Source organism: Neltuma alba, unplaced genomic scaffold (genome assembly GCF_004799145.2).
Source record: "Neltuma alba isolate B1F8T4 unplaced genomic scaffold, ASM479914v2 tig00005353_pilon, whole genome shotgun sequence".
NCBI lineage: Eukaryota > Viridiplantae > Streptophyta > Magnoliopsida > Fabales > Fabaceae > Neltuma > Neltuma alba.
In genome coordinates this window covers 1-16,582 of record NW_021634075.1, presented here as the reverse complement: position 1 = coordinate 16,582, position 16,582 = coordinate 1, and the positions used below count along the sequence as shown (strand labels likewise).

At 35.7% G+C, this 16,582-nt stretch overlaps 1 protein-coding gene and 1 pseudogene across 1 annotated transcript; one reads left to right on the top strand and one right to left on the bottom strand.

The window, feature by feature from the left end:
* Positions 1-7,452: 7,452 nt before the first annotated feature.
* LOC114747541 (cell division cycle-associated protein 7-like) lies at positions 7,453-10,240 on the bottom strand. The gene is made up of 5 exons (XM_028935888.1): positions 9,948-10,240; positions 9,269-9,502; positions 8,789-8,872; positions 8,377-8,506; positions 7,453-8,281 (listed from the first exon to the last, which is right to left on the bottom strand). Exons 1-5 carry the CDS (start codon positions 10,226-10,228, stop codon positions 7,808-7,810), a joined length of 1,203 nt encoding a protein of 400 aa, XP_028791721.1. The 5' UTR covers positions 10,229-10,240; the 3' UTR covers positions 7,453-7,807.
* A 1,747-nt stretch (positions 10,241-11,987) lies between these two features.
* On the top strand, positions 11,988-13,750 carry LOC114747539 (GDSL esterase/lipase At2g23540-like; annotated as a pseudogene).
* Positions 13,751-16,582: the final 2,832 nt, after the last annotated feature.

Below are 16,582 nucleotides of genomic sequence, written 5' to 3'. Positions count from 1 at the left end.
AAAGGTTCTCGCTTTACTTTTTCCTCCAAAGATGTTGCTTTGAAGTTCAAATCTCCGAATTCAAACTGAAGGAAACCAATACTGTAATTCTATTTTTCTCCTGCAGTGTCAGATTTTGATTTTTGCTTGGAAACTAAAGTGAATGCCCTGTTTTTTTTTTTTTGACCGGGAAAGTGAATACCCTATTGATAGAAGTCACATTGCTTATAGTTTATAGATGGTGTGGCTTATGTAACATTATTTTTTATTGCTGATTTTTTTTTGCTGACAAAATATTGCATGAAAATATATATAATCCAAACCCAACTGTTGAATTATAAAAATTCGCAAAGTCGGTCCTTGTATTGAGGGTAACATGCTTGATTTTGTGCCCAAAAAAAAAACAAGAGAAAATGATAGTTTGCTTGAGGGTTTTGTTTGTTGTGCCAGCCCTTTTGTTTTTGGCCAGAGTTTGTCGTGCCAGCTTAATAATATTTATTTATCCCTTAAATGAGAAAAACGAGATTGCTGCGTGATTTAAATAACACGTTGACTGTTGAGGGAGGACTGGTCAACTCCTGCCACAGGATAAATCAAAGCCACAGATGCAAGAGATGCCTTCAAAGATCACCCCAAACATTATCTCTGCTTGGTTGACATTTCTAACATGATAACTCGCAATGCATCCATAAAACTTTATGAATATTTCTTTAATACTCACCCCCATCTTTATTCATAACCCGCTTTTTATTCATTTGCATAAATTAAAATTTTAATTAAAACGTTGTTCTTAGAGCTATATCGCTTTTTTTTTTTAAAAAAAAATGGTCCTAGTTGAGTAATGAAATAAATTTTAACCCAGTCTTATTCGTATGTGTGTTTTAATATTTATTTTCGATATAATTAGTTAATTACTTAACAATATCCATGCCAGCGGAATTAGTTGCTCTTAAATTTATGTATATATGATATAGAAGCTTTTAAAAATTGGCCTACAAGTAGCAGGAGGGAAAAAACATACAAAATGGAAGCATCTTGTGAGAAGCAATTTATTGAATATGAAAGCAAAAAACGAAAAGGATTAACGGTTTTATCAAATTCAGTGATATTAAAACTGCAAGTTAAATTGGTTAAATAGGTCAACTTGCTCCGAAGAGCGGATTAAACAGGGAGTCCTTTTTTTTTTTTTTAAACCAGCAACGGGGGTCTTATTCAATCCTCCTTGTTTAGTGGATTGACAGTTAAAACGTGACTCATTAACTGAACCTGCACCGTGAATAAAGTGGTATTAACTCATTTTTCCGAACAACTTAAATAAAACACTTAATTATTGATGTCAGAAAACAAACAAATGTCCCCGTCACTAATGTCTTGAGCTTCAACGATCTTTTAGTTTTGTCCCATAATAATGGTTTCACTATAAAAATCATGGATTTAAAAATCTTATTGATAGGCAATCTATAAATACTTTAGCAAGTGCTCTTTAAACTCTGAGACTGATGAGCTTTCAGAATCCAACTCATATAAACTTTTCTCTTATAAAAAGTTTAAATGTATTTAGTAAGGTCCATTAATGTTCATAGTTTGCTTCAAAAAGCCTTATAAATTGTAATACTGTGGGGATTAGTAATCGAGAAGGACACAGGAAATATTATTGGAAGTTAATCAGGACATCCATATTTAATTAGGTTAGGTGGTGCGGTTGATCCTTTCCCCACACACAAACTGCAATGCTAGCCAGTCTTTTACCATTTGCCTCCACAAAATAATATTTTAAATAACTGAATTACGTTTAATAAACTAACAATTAAAATTAGCTAAAAATAATAAATATGTTAAAAATATTATTTCATCTAAGTTTGTCCCTATTTACTAAGAAAGTAAATAAGAGAGACAATAAATGAAAAAAATAATAAAAAAGAATATATGATGATAATATTAATAAAAAAGAGAGAAAGTACTAAATGCAACCAATTAAAAGCAAAATAGGGAAAAAAAAAGTAATAAATACTTAAACAAACTAAAAAATAAAGCTTATATTTTAAACCAGACTTTTTTCCAAAAAATGAAGTTTATGTATAAAACTAGAGGAAATGGTTTAGAAAATGTCCATCTCAGAGTAAGGCTTTAGGCCCACACAGCTCGATAGATATGAGAGAAGAGGGCAAAAGATTTTAGAAAGAATTACAATGAAGTCTTAAATAAGAAAAATAATTGAAAAACAAATTTTAAAGATTGTCATTCTTCATTATAAGACTTGTTATTATAAACTGTTGAGGTTATTATTAAGACTTTTTGATAATTATTTCTCTGATGTGAGATTTCACAGTAGTTCTCTCAACATTTTACTCACCACTGTACAAGATCTAAATCAAAGGGGCAGGCTACTGCCTAGGGGAGACCCGAGAGGGGTGCTTACTGGAAATAAAAATCCCGATAGAATAAGATAAGAATGCCGAGGAAGAAAAGAATAGGATTAATGGAAAAGTTAGAAGCCTTTATCTGGTTTGTGGCGGTTTGTGGCTGCTTTTTGCGTCCATGGCAAAAAGCAAAGCCACTCATTGAACGAGCCTCTGTCTTCACTCCCTGCATAAAAAAGTAAAAACACGCTTATCTGTAAGAATGCAATGATTCCTCGAGAGGGCCGAACCCACTTTGAACAGCTCAGTATTAATGGCATCTCCCTCCATTATACCTTCTCCCACATCATTTCATCATGTGACTACAACGTTAACCTCCAAATTATGAGTTGCATGTAATAATACAATCATCGTCAAATATACTACTTATTTCATAGTATAAATTACATTTTGAAAAGAGTCTTATATTTAGAATCAGAAAAGTAACATTTATAATGTGCAATACTGTTTAGTTAATAACGGTTTGAACACGTGAGAGATACAACTGTAATTGAATCCATCCTCAGATCAACTCAACTTGCAAATATATCTCCAACAAATCAAAAAACTTGTACCATAGTTAGAACTTACTGGAACGTAAACATACCAAATACCAGTACCAATAGAATTTGCATGCACAAACAAAAGGAATCTAAATTAGGAACTGCCAAAGGCGGCAAAAGATACTGCTTTCGTAACTCCAAATCTAGGATTCCATTGTATGAATGGGCAGGCACAAAACCCTAGAAGCTAAGTGGCCAGGAAAAGAGAAAAAGCAGTTACGACATTACAGATTTTTTTCCCCGTCTGCTTTTAACTTTATTGACATCATTATTCGTTTTCCATGGAACAATTTGACTAATGGCGAAAGGGCGAGTAGGTGGACTGGTGTTTGTTCTTTTCCTTTGTCAAAAGCAGGCACACTGAAAATTCTAGTTTTCTCCCCGTATTCTCCACCCCTCTTCACCCATTCAAGTCCATCGTTTTATTATTTATACGCTGCAAATCAATTATACAATTTTTTTTCTCATAATTCTTCTGCCTATTTATTTTATCACGCTACGATTGAATTTCGCCAATTAGTTTAAGATGTATTGTGTCCTACAGATTACAAAATCTTGATTCAAATCAAGGACCCTTCATAATTAAAGTACCATATTTCCGTCCTTTGACTGTTTGCATTTTCAGCCAGCTCTCCCCCTTTGACTTTGCTAATTTATTTTTTCCACGACTCGTGCGTAGTTTTCATCTCCGAATAAGTCGATGATCTGTTGTTTCTATTATTAAAGATATGCATATAACCTGTCAACTTGATATGTAGTTTGTATTATGAAAACGAAACATAGTGTTTATAAGAGAATGCTTTAATATTTGATAAACAGTTGACCAGGGCAGCTTCAAACATCAGACATAAGCTCTGCTTTGTTTATTCGGTCACTGTCTTCTTCTTCTTTTTTTCACTTGATAAAAAACTACTTCGACATTCAAGTCTTTTAGCTCCACTCGTGACACTTCAAGGATCAAGAGTCTGTACTCTATACATGCCAGACTACTTCCCCATGTTTAATAATGAAAGAATATAACGAGGCATTTACGAGGAAAAGCAAGATAAAGCTTTTTATTTTGTACTATCTCTCATACTTAATATAAGAATTAAGTGACTAGTTTGAGTAAATTAAAAAAACTAATTAAGTTAATTAGTTATTTGTAATAAATAGATATTACTTTCATAAAATATCTTTACTAACCAAGTGCATTGGCTAGAACCATCATTATTACAAAGACTATCTTAAAAAAAAATATGAGAGACAAAATGAATTGGAGTTTTATATTTATAACTAAAATAGAAGTTAAATAAATTGTTATATTAAGGATATGAGATAGTATTATTTTATTTGTTGGGCTTGATATAAAAGTGGGGTTTTTTAATTATGTTTAGTGGAAATGGACAGCACGTGCAGAAGTTTGAAGACAATAATTGAAATCATATGGTATAGGCTCATCATCTCATGACCAGTCAACCAACATGAAGCGATAACAAAATTACCCTCCAGTCAAAACCACATCAAGGGGCACTGATCATCTTCACAACCGAACCACATGAAATGGAAAATCATTTGGAAGCAACCAAGGTAAAGGTGAAAGAGACTGAGAAAGAGCTTCTTACTTATTACCAGCAGTTGTTTAGTTGAAGGAGTTTTAACCGCTTCAGTCGGGATCTCGAGTTAGAGTTCGTATAAATTTGAAAAATACCTTCAAGATAGTTACTCTCAATTAAGCATAATGACATTTAAATATAACTCAGTTAGATAATCACGTTGAAAAATAAGAAGAAGAAAGAACTTGTTACTCTTTTTGGTGTGGAAGCATCAAGCATGTCAATGGCCAATAGGCACAACACACAACACGCCATCCGACAACACACAACCCCACTGGTGAAAGATGGAGAGAGGAATTAATAGAAAATGAATTTAGAAAAAGGGGTTCTGGAGATGTGTCCGAGACTTAAGAATGAAAAAGAAAATGACTTTGCTTCAATGGAGGATCCATCAATGGGGACCTCACCCACTCAAGGCAGGGCATCACTTATTGCATATTTGTGTTGTCCATGTTCGCACAAAAGCTATAATAATGCGCTTTAGACCACAATCTCAGCTTTCTCCAAAGGACCAACTTCATTTGACAATTCAAAATCATGAGATGAGGATGTTCTTTATCTCGTTATCATACCCCCCCTTTTCTTTCTCTCTTCCTTTTTTTTTTTTTTTCAAAATTATTCTGCTCGTTCGGCTTTTGCATGATGTTCAATGGTCTCAATAAAGTGAACCCTTCTGTTTCTCTACACCGATGAACTGTTCATTGTTGTTGGCGGTATTTTTTTTAATGAATAGACGGTTATTGTCAGCTAAGTGAAAAGAATTTTTCACATTATTGGAAACTATACTTTTACTGCACGAGACTATCAAAATTTGGTAAGACCAATTAGTTGGTAATTTGTTATTGATACTAGTAATTTTCATGTAGCTTGGAAACAAAGGGTGTCTAAAGGAAGAATTTTGAAAGCAATGGAATCCCAAGGTAGGTGAGGTGGGGGAACAGGTGCGTGTTGTCTTCGGTAGGTAGTGCTACTGCTTGTGGTCACTGCAAGTTAACATATGTGTCGATGGATCACTATACAGTTATTGGGCCTTTTCATATGGATTGTACCCAAATTCCCGGGGGATCCCGTTGGTTGTCTGTTCCAGTGACTGAAAAAGATATTGAATAGCTTCAAATAGGGCACCAACGGGGGTTGGTCCAAGTGGTAAGCGACTTGGTACCGCTTAAGTGAGGTCTCGAGTTCGAGCCTCAGCGTATGCAGAAATCCCCGTTGGGAGACCAGTGAACTGGGTGGGCAACAAAAAAAAAAAAGCTTCAAACAGGGCTAGGGCCAGGGCCAAGGCGGTTCATCGCCCATTTACACGCTGTCAACCATATTTTTTGTTTTTATGAAAAATACTTTCTTTTTTTTTTTTACGGTCGTGGTTGCCTTGAATCAAAGTCTTTCTAGATTTTTATTAAGGAACCAATTCTTAATATTATTGTCAATTTTGATCAAAATCCTTACCCTATGTTTGATACGAGGGAAATGGAGGAAAAGAAAGGGAGGAAAAATTTTCATAAGCTAGATGTAAAAAATTGAAAAAAGGAGGTTATAAATTTTTAATAAAGAAAAAAATGTAAAAACAAAGGAGTAAGAAAAATTAATTATAAGCTTTTAACCCTATTTCATCACTTTTTTAAATCTAGCTCATCAAAATTCTCTCTCTCCTCTCCTCCTTTTCATTTCTCTCATGCGAGACGGACTTTTAGAGATGATGTGTATCCAACGTAATAGTAATATATATTGATGCTACTATTAATAAGAAAATGATACTCCCTCCGTTCCTTATTATAAGAGACATTTGATGCTTATGGCATGTTCCTATATATAAGAGACACTTACAAGTTGTCTCTACTTTTTTGTGTTGATTTACTATTTTACCTATATTTATTGTCTCCAAATCACACTCTCTCTCCCTCCCACTTCTCTTTCTTTTAATAATTTAATTGTTCTCTCTCATGCTCTCTTTCCTTATTAATGAGGGTATTTTTGGAAAAAAATTATACTTTTTACACATTAATTGTTCTTAACTAATTTTAACTGTTTTTTTTATCAACGTACTTCGGTTATTTGTCTCTTATAATAAGGAACGGAGGGAGTATTTGATAAGAATAAAGACTTTAACAAAAGTTAATTACAATTTCAAGAACTATTTTTTTGATAAGATAATGCAAAATTAAATATACTTTGGTCATTCATATCAATTTCTTCTTTTCTCTGCAATACCAAAAAAATGGAAAGTAGAATAAAGAGGGGGAATGAATGGAGATGGATATCAAACAATTGTGCTTGGCATGCATAAGAGAGAAAATCATTTATTTTCTAAATAATATATGATATGATAAAAATTAAAAAAAAATTGAGACGAGTATAGTCAAAAGACTAAAATATCCTTAGTCTTTCGGGGGGAAAGTCTCAAACCTCTTTTTTTTTTTTGTTATCTGTCTCACACTAGGGTTAAATAGTTTCCACTAGAGCTGGGGGGACCCTCAGTATGAAAAAATATTGAGAGCCAACAGAAGGATTTAGATAGAGGGCATAGCAAAGTTGGAGTAGTTTAAGGGGTAATTTGGCTTTTGTCTTTGCATTCAAGATGATTAGTTACATTCCATCTCTTCATTAATCTATTCAAAGTGATTATATAGGAATGGCACCTTGCACCATTCTATCAACCAAACCTAGCTATGTGTGCCATTCTTGGCTATATTCTTCCCTCTCTCATACACCAATCGTAAGCATTGCTTGTTTGGATTTTTCAATTTGGCAGGCCCATCGTTTTGTGGCTTTTGGCATGCCTCCAACTGTGTTCTGTTTCACTTGTTTGGCTTTCGCGTCTTTCTTCAAGTCATCACTTGTCACAAAACGGGAAAAAAGGTACCTTGTAGATGCTTTAAAAAAAAAAAAAAAAAAAAGAAGCTACTAGACAGGAGCTTAAGGTTAATGAACAACTGAGAATCATCTTCCATTTTGTTCCTGATTCGTCTTCAACATATACATGGGGAGAGAAAGTTGAGCTAATCACAGAAAGATAACCCTTCTAATTCAACAAAAGAAATGGTACACTTCCATATCGACCAAGTTTGGCGATAAAACCACAAAAATGTGCCCCATTTCTTGGAAATTAAGTGCACTTAATTTCCAGTCCACAAAAGAGATGGTACACTTCCATATCGACCAAGTTTGGCGATAAAACCACAAAAATGTGCCCCATTTCTTGGAAATTAAGCGTACTTAATTTCCAAAATAACCCTAGTTTAGCGAACAAAGAAAAAGGGTCCCTCCAAATTCACGATCTTTGAACCCTGGGCCTAAGTCTTCTAGCAATACAGTCTTTCACTTCGGTAGAAGAAGCACTTGCGATCACTGAATCCAAGCAGGCAACCTTTCCATCCTGATCCTGCACATCAGAAAAAGGCAATGATCTCTTTGCTGAAACTTGTCCTCTATCATTTCCCGATTGATGTTTCACAGTATCCAAGCATTCACCCTTGTCATGCTGATCTTGCACATCAGAAAAAAGCAATGATCTCTTAGCAGAAACTTGACCTCCATCATCTTCAGATTGAGGTTTCAATGGGCCAACACAATTATTTTCATTGACCTCAAGAGACTCATTAGATAACCCTCCTACGTCTGAAACGGGTGGTGACTTCTCTGCTGAAACTGGGACGGAATCATCTGCATCTTTCTCCACATTTGCACCACCGCGACGGGTTTGAATGAGAAAGTGTGCAACTGATTTGTAGCCCAATGCCGATACCTTATATATGGAGAATGCAACAATTAAGGCAAAACTAGAACTGGACATAATAGATGAAACAAAGCTTGCATCCAGTCAGTACTTAGAGGGGTAACCTTCCTATAAAGATAGCCAGTGGGGGGCCATCCTTTGGCTTGACGGCATAAACTGCAGTTGCAAATTCCACGACAAACAGGACATATCCAACTTGGATTATGCAGGGCTTCAAGTACATGCTCCCCATACCTACAACAAAACTCATGGTGGATCGTAAATTGCTGGATCGATTATTTTAAATCAACATTAGTGGATGGCAATATGTATATTATCTCACTCAATATGGTTCTAATTATGTGCTGAATTTACATGCCCGAGAAATTGAATTGATTGGGTGGGTCAAATTAGTTATACACTTATGCTGACTGAAGAAAGATTTCAGAGTTCAAACAATAAATGGATAGCATCACCATTGACTGCAGGATGCGTGGCGAATAATGTATGAGAGAGAAAAGCTTGTTGAACGCATACCTCATGTACAAGCAATCTCCACAAAATTGCCCCTGGACCATGTTGCATTGGCTACACTGGGTACGATAGCCCAGGGTTTTTTGCCTGCAAAATAAAGTATTTACATCTAGTAACAAAGTTCAAAGAAAAAGTGTGAAATGAAAGGGAATTGAAACATCAATTAAACTAGAAGTTGCACAGCTAGCTGAAATCTCCTCTCCCAGCCTAAAAGGCCACATTTCGGGTCTTGGTTTTTCGAAGAACTTATTGTCGAATTGGCTGTCACGTTGGCCAGGACAAAGGTGGCAGGCCCATCAACCACTTGTCGGTGAAGTGGCGGGCAATCACGTATGGACTAAATCAAAACATTTTTTTGAAAAAAGAATTTAACAATCAGTAAACACAACATCAAGGCAGACGATTCAACTCAAGATAACATTATTAAAGATCCCACGGTAATCATTCCCTCCTCTTCCTCTGGTTAAAAAGCCTAGAGCTAACCTGCACTGATGGCAAGTTTTCCCGTTGATGGAATCATAAATTCGTTTCCCATCCTTCCCATACCCATCCACGAACAATGTCCAGGGCTTCTCCGTGTTACCGAGCAGCTTCTCGTGTTCTTCGGTGTAAATTTCTGGCTTTGAATCTGGATCTGTCACAAACTTTCCATTTTCCAGAGATTCATCATTCTTTGGGTGCACCTCTGAGTAACTCACTGGTATCACGTTCTGCAATCTAGAGACAATAAAAATCATAATGAGGAGGAGGAAATAAAGGGAAAAGGTGATGCTAATGTGTAAGAGAGAACGGCTACTAAATTTGATCATTAATCCGTATATTTTCAGGATAACACTGCATCAGCACAACCACAAACTACGCAGTTATGAAGATTTAGTGCATTTCGTCCAGCTGACTATCAAATGTGTTAGGGATGAAAGCAATATCAAACTTGAGGTGTTTGTTTGCCGATGTCCGATGGCAAGAAAGCAAGGTGAAGCCTGAATATCCACCCGGTTAAGCATCAATTTATTTTTTAATACTTTGTACAGACCGAAAAAATAAAAAATAAAAATCGCATTTCTATGACTCGCTTCCGCTAGCTGATTTCCTACAGAAATCATAAGCAGATTCAGGAGTAAAGTCAGAACAGTAAAACACAAGAGAGTCTTGATAGGATAACCTGGAAGAGCGGCGAAGAGGTCCGGATGGCTTCGGAGCAGATGCTCGCTGAGGGGATTTACAGTGCGACGGGTCTAATCGGGTGCGCCGTTGAGATGTCTGGGCCTTGAGCTTGAGGGAAAGATCTGCAATACCTAGCTTTTCCAATCTCTCTCGGTTTTCTCTGATTCTTTGCTCTCTGGACTGCTCGTATTGAGACATTTTTTGAGTCTCGATCGTTGGGGTTCGATCATTGCTGCCGAACTGGGGAGTATTGGGACTGGATTTCACTGAAGCGGCCATTTTTGCCCTTATTTCTGTTCCCCGATTTTGATTTTTAAATCTCAAACGGTCAAACTATATTTTGAATTTGGAATGACGTTGACGGCGAAGCGCGCCACTGCGCTACGTGGGTCGGCGTTTTCTCCGTGTGGGTCTGTCATCCGTGCGTGGGTAAAAAGGGAACTTTATACTTAAATATTTTTGGCTTTTGGCCATAATTCATTAATTAAATAGTCAAATCCATATTTGTCCTGCATTGATAGCACTACAAACACTGACATTTTGTTTTGCCAACTGTAAACACTGCACACATTGAATTCTTTAAAATATGGGATCAACTGTAAAATAAAAATAAAGTTCTGGAAAAATATTGGAATATATATAATTATATATTTATATATAAAGTTGACTCATTACGGGAGATGCACTGTGCCACTGTTGGTATTTTTCTTTATAAATTTTATAATTTATATGTTTTGTAATTTTTTACATCATTTTTTTAAACTTCAAAACAATATCATATTTATACTTGAATTGAGACGTAGAAAAGAAAAGGAAAAAAAAATTAAAGAGGCATTGTTAAGTATGAGTTTCTTCTTACAAATGAAACCATTTTCTTGGACTAGTTATTTTTAATTACTACCTCCAATCCTTAATATAATATCTCATTTAATTTTATTTTGATCCTAAATATAAGATCTCAATTCACTTTATTTCTCATATTTATTCTTTTTTTTAAAGATAGTCTTTTTAATAATAGTAATTCTAGCCAATGAACTTGATTAGTAAGGATATTTTAGAAAAGATAACACATATTTATAACAAACAACTAACTTAACTTATTTTTTTAATTTACTCAGATTAATCAACTGACTTTTATATTTAGGATCGGAGTTAGTATTTATTCTGACTTCATATATTTTGTTATAAAATATTATATTTTAAACACAAAAATAAAAGCTTACTTTCCCACTCTTTTGGGCGTCATGATGGATCCAGATTAGGCCAGAGAGCACTGATCTGCCCGTTTACCATGAAATTGGTCTTGACGCTGTTTAGTGAGTATGGGCTGGGCTTAATCAGAGGGCCCGTACAACTTCGAAAGATCATCTGGATGAATCTAATTCCTTCATTGATTTATGCCGATGCATGTTTTATGACATCGACCAAAAGGTCACATTTTCCTTTAGTTGAATATACTTCCGCCATTTTGACCAAATCCTCTTCCTTTGATCGTTGGATTCAGATGGATGATGACATCATTTATAGGATGAAACGAACACATGCAATATTTGTGGCCAATGGGAATCATCACACAACGCAAACTACGCATTATTCACCAAACAATACCTAAACTTGCGCAGTATATTCTTCCGCAGCGCCGCGTAGTTAAAATACGTCACTATCAATAAAGTTAAGGCTCTCTGTTTGACATTGAGGTGGAGATCGATGAGCTAGCTCATCAGCAAAAGCAAAATCCCCAAGACTCCAGCACGTTGAGGATTGAGAAATCTGGGCATATATGTTGATGACCTACCCCCTGAACACTTGTTATCAGATTGTCCACTTCTTTAAAATTGTTATAAAAAGGTCAAACCAATTGGAAATCAGTGTAAGCAATTAGCTCATTAATAAAGTTTTCTCTCGTGAAGAAAAAATAATCAATTAAAAAAAAACAGCAGGCTCCTCATACTATAAGTATCTCCATCGGTTTTGAGCTCTTGCATTGGTGCATTCGTGATCTTTTTAATTTAGGAGGAAGTTGCGGAGCACGAAGGGCATGGCCAGGATGACATTTTATTACAAGATTGTCGTGGTTCTAGTTCTAGTTGTGAATCTGAGCTATCGTGGAGACGCTGCCAAGAATGATAGTTTAGGAGCTTCTTTCATATTTGGGGACTCCCTGGTGGACGCTGGAAACAACAACTATCTGTCAACTCTGTCCAGGGCAAACATGACGCCCAATGGAATTGATTTTAAGGCCTCCGGAGGAAATCCCACCGGCCGCTTCACCAACGGACGAACCATTGCTGATATTGTTGGTAATTAATTTCTCTCTCTTATATATTACTTATCTAGCCATATATGTTTGTATTCTGCTGCTTTCTGAACTCTTCATTTGGTTTCTTTAACTTTCAGGAGAGAAACTGGGGCAATCAAATTATGCTGTGCCATTTTTGGCCCCAATGCAACTGGCAAAGCTATACTATCTGGAGTGAATTATGCTTCTGGAGGAGGAGGGATTCTGAATGCAACAGGAGGAATATTTGTGAGTACTTAAATGATATGGGCTCTTCAAGTCTAAAAGCAATACATAATGAATACTATTCCATGTCGTGTGGCTAAACGTAAACGTACTTTGATTTTCAGGTGAATAGATTGGGAATGGATATTCAGGTGGACTACTTTAACATCACGAGGAAAGAGATAGATAAATTGCTGGGAAAATCAAGGGCAAGAGATTTCATAATGAAGGAATCCATGTTCTCCATCACAGTTGGATCAAATGATTTTCTCAACAATTACCTTCTCCCATTCGTCTCCATTGGAGCAAGAATTAATGAGAGCCCAGATGCTTTCGTCGATGATATGATTAATCACTTCAGAGCTCAACTCACTGTATGCGCATATTAACTTAGACTCTGATCAAATTGCATCATACGCACACATGCATGTATATATATTAACCAAACCCGGTTAAATGTATAAATTTGACAGAGACTTTACAAGCTGGATGCTCGGAAATTTGTGGTGGCCAACGTTGGTCCGATTGGGTGCATACCTTACCAGAAGACCATAAATCGGCTGGGTGAAAATGAGTGTGTGGATTTGGCAGAAAAGCTTGCAGTTCAATACAATGCTCGATTAAAGGATTTGCTTGCCGAACTAAATGACAACCTCCCCGGAGCCACGTTTGTGCTTGCCAATGTGTACGATCTAGTGATGGAACTCATCCAGAATTATGAGAAATACGGTAAGAATGAAATCTCTCTTCTCGGATTTAGAAGTGAAAGGCCAAAATATAATGTAATGATGAATCAACAAGTTATATATGACGATGATGATGATGATAATGATGGCAGGATTTAGAACAGCGAGTGTAGCATGCTGTGGAAATGGAGGGCAGTACGCAGGGATAATTCCATGTGGGCCGACGTCAAGCTTGTGCACGGACAGGGACAAGCATGTGTTCTGGGATCCATACCATCCAAGTGAGGCTGCCAACTTGATCCTCGCCGGTCAGCTGGTCGACGGAGACACCAGATTCATTTCTCCCATGAATCTTCGCCAGCTTCGTGACCTTTAGTGTCATTGTTCCCCCAACGCCCATTCATTAATTTCCCCTTCATTTTTCTGTCATGCTTTTGTCTTTCTTGTTTCTCCAAGCATATATGTCCTGCCGTTTTACAATTTTGTCTTCTTTTATTATTGCATGCAATCATTTCCCTAGCTAGTACTATTTAAATCAAGCAATGGACCTGTTGTGGATTGAAATTAATGTACAAGTTGATATCTCACTACAAGTCTGTGAGATAATATTATCTAATACAGTGGGGATGTAACAATATTTATCCTTTATGTCATTCTGTCTTTCATAAAAAAGTACGTGAAACCAAAGTTTTATCTCAACTGGAAATATATAATTTAATTTTCAAAAATATTTGCTTTGAAACCTGAACTCAACTATATAAGCAACTTATTTTGTTGACCTAATTTTTTTTAAAAAGAAAAATTAGTTCAACCCAAACTGGTCTAATTTGACCAGAGTTATCTGCCTTTGAAGCCAAGGATGAAGAAGGTTACGTTACGCAGTGCACATGTAGAGGGGGTGTTTAGTTCAACGACCAGGTTTGATCTTTTAAAGCTCGCAATCAAATCATCAACGTACAATATCCTCTCCTTGCAACTTGACCTGCGCTCTGCAGTGATCCAATAATTAGTTGCTAGTACTTGAACAGCGACCTTGTGATTTTCAAACCCCAGTCTCTTGGACAGCGCTTATCTTGCACTCTCCACCTAAATTATCAATATATACCGGCTTTCATGCGCAGCATAAATTTTTTCTGGTATCGTGTACGCTTGCAAACACTAATTTTTAATATAACTTGATTCATTTAGATATATTAACAATTAAATAAACCATTTAATACGAACAAATTCAATATAACCCCTTCAAAACACTCTAGTAATAAGATTGTATATTTTGTTTATGAGTTACATAAGTTTGTTTGATAAAATGATAAATAAAATGGATCAAGACACACTTAGGACAAAAAAAAACCTCTTATTTCACCAAAAAAAAAAACCTCTTAATTAGTTCCTTCAAATAAACAAAATTATTACGATATTGAGGTGGTTCGAGGCATAGGTTAATTTATACGTATTTATATATACAGTAACATTATTTATAAATTATGAATAGCGTGTCTTATTTTACATATAGGATGTGTTTAGTTCTGAAAGAATAGAATAAGGAGAATTTTATTGGAAAAAGGTTTTACTGTTTCCCTCGTTTGCATTGATTAGATGGAGGGGATGAATAAATTTTAATGGATCTTTGACCCAAAAAAAAAAGAGAAAAAGAATTTTAATGGCTCTGTAATTTAAAAAGAGATAAAAGTTAGTACTACCTCTTATCTTAATTATAAGAGCTAGTTGACTAATTTGAAAGATTAAAAAAATGAGTTAAGTTAGTTATTTGTAATAAATATGTGTTATTTTTCGTAAAATATCCTTGCTAATTAAGTGTGTTGACTAGAATTATCATTGTTAGAAGGACTATCTTGAAAAAAAATATAAAATATGAAACAAAATGAATTGGGGTTTTACATTTAGGACCAAAATAAAAATCAAATAAAATTTTATATTAAGGACCGATATAGTAATAATAAGTTGACTACTACACTCCTTTTAAATTTAAACAATTTTTTAATTTTCTTACAAGTTACTACTAATTGTCAAATCTTTTCCCTGAAATGTCAAAAATATTGCACATTATTTATTATAAACGTTTTTATTAATCTATTTTTCAAGGAAAAGTTACTTGTTCGATTTTACATTTCTAAAGGATAACTCATGTTAGAGCTCAAGAAAAAAGCACAAACATAAACCAGAGAAAGGCGCGACCGTACCAGTGGTATTCTCTTGAAAACCATAAAATTAATTTAGTCCAATAAAAATTTATCCACGACCCTTTCTCTAAAAATTCCGGGCAGGGTGATCTGACGCTCTATTATTATCGATGAACATAAACAATAATTAGCAATTAGTATCTGATGCACCCTGGCGATTACAGTTTCATAAAGGAGGCTCGCGGGTGTTTTGCCTTCAAGGCCGGAATCCTTCTCTCTAGGGTTTAAAGCGGGGTTTTCTTCGTTTCGATTTCAAATCTTAAAGAAGGACCTTCGGCTAACCAGATACGACCCCTTCTGAAAGCAGATAACATAATGTCATTTTCTCTTTTCTCGACGCCACAGCAACAACCGCTGTTTCAGCCCCCGCAGCAGCAACAGCAGAGTAGTTTGTTCCATCCACAGCAGCCGCAGCAGCAACCGCAATTGCAGCTCCAACAGCAGCCGCAGCCGCAACAACAGCAGCAGCAACTGTTCTCTTCACTGCCGATAAAACTCCTGCTAATTATAGTACCAAGTGGGCAGATCTTCATCCTGATTCTCAGAAGGTTCTGCTTCAGATCGAGTACGTTAACAATTGTTTGGTTTCTCAAAAGTTTAAGCTCCCGCTAAAATGTGAAGGAAGAAAACAAGTTGTGGTTTTCTCAATTGTCATATTTGCTTTAGTTCTGAAGGAATTTGATGCCTGCTTAGATCAAGTTTAGTTATATCCGCAGCACGCATCCGCAGAAGTGTGAAATTTATCCAAGGATCTCGGTGCTGAAACATTAGCAATTCTAACATCATCTGCTTTACTGCGCTATTGTATTTTAATCTTATAGCTGCTCACGAGTTGCCTCTGAAGGAAATATGTAATCTTCGGTGTTAATGATATATTAAGCATGGATTTTATAAAAATCCACAGAAATTCAGCCCTTTTTCTTTTTTTCTTTTTTACGTAAAAATGTTAAATTCGTTAGCATGCAGTTTTGCTTAGTTGTCCATTTGTTACGCAGGGAGCGGATATTGGAGTATAGGGATGAGAGCCAGAGACTGGATCAGTGTGGTCGTCTCTATGATTCTTCAATTTCAAACGAAGGGTTTGAGCTTGATGCGAGCCACATCGTTCAGGTACTCGTTTATCTTTCGTGCTCCGTTTTACATCGTTTTTGCCTCGCCATGGTCTTTTGTGCTTCAAATAAATGATTTTTTTTTTTTTTTTTTTTCACTCCAAAAACTGGAAAAAGTAGTTGCTAAGTTAATT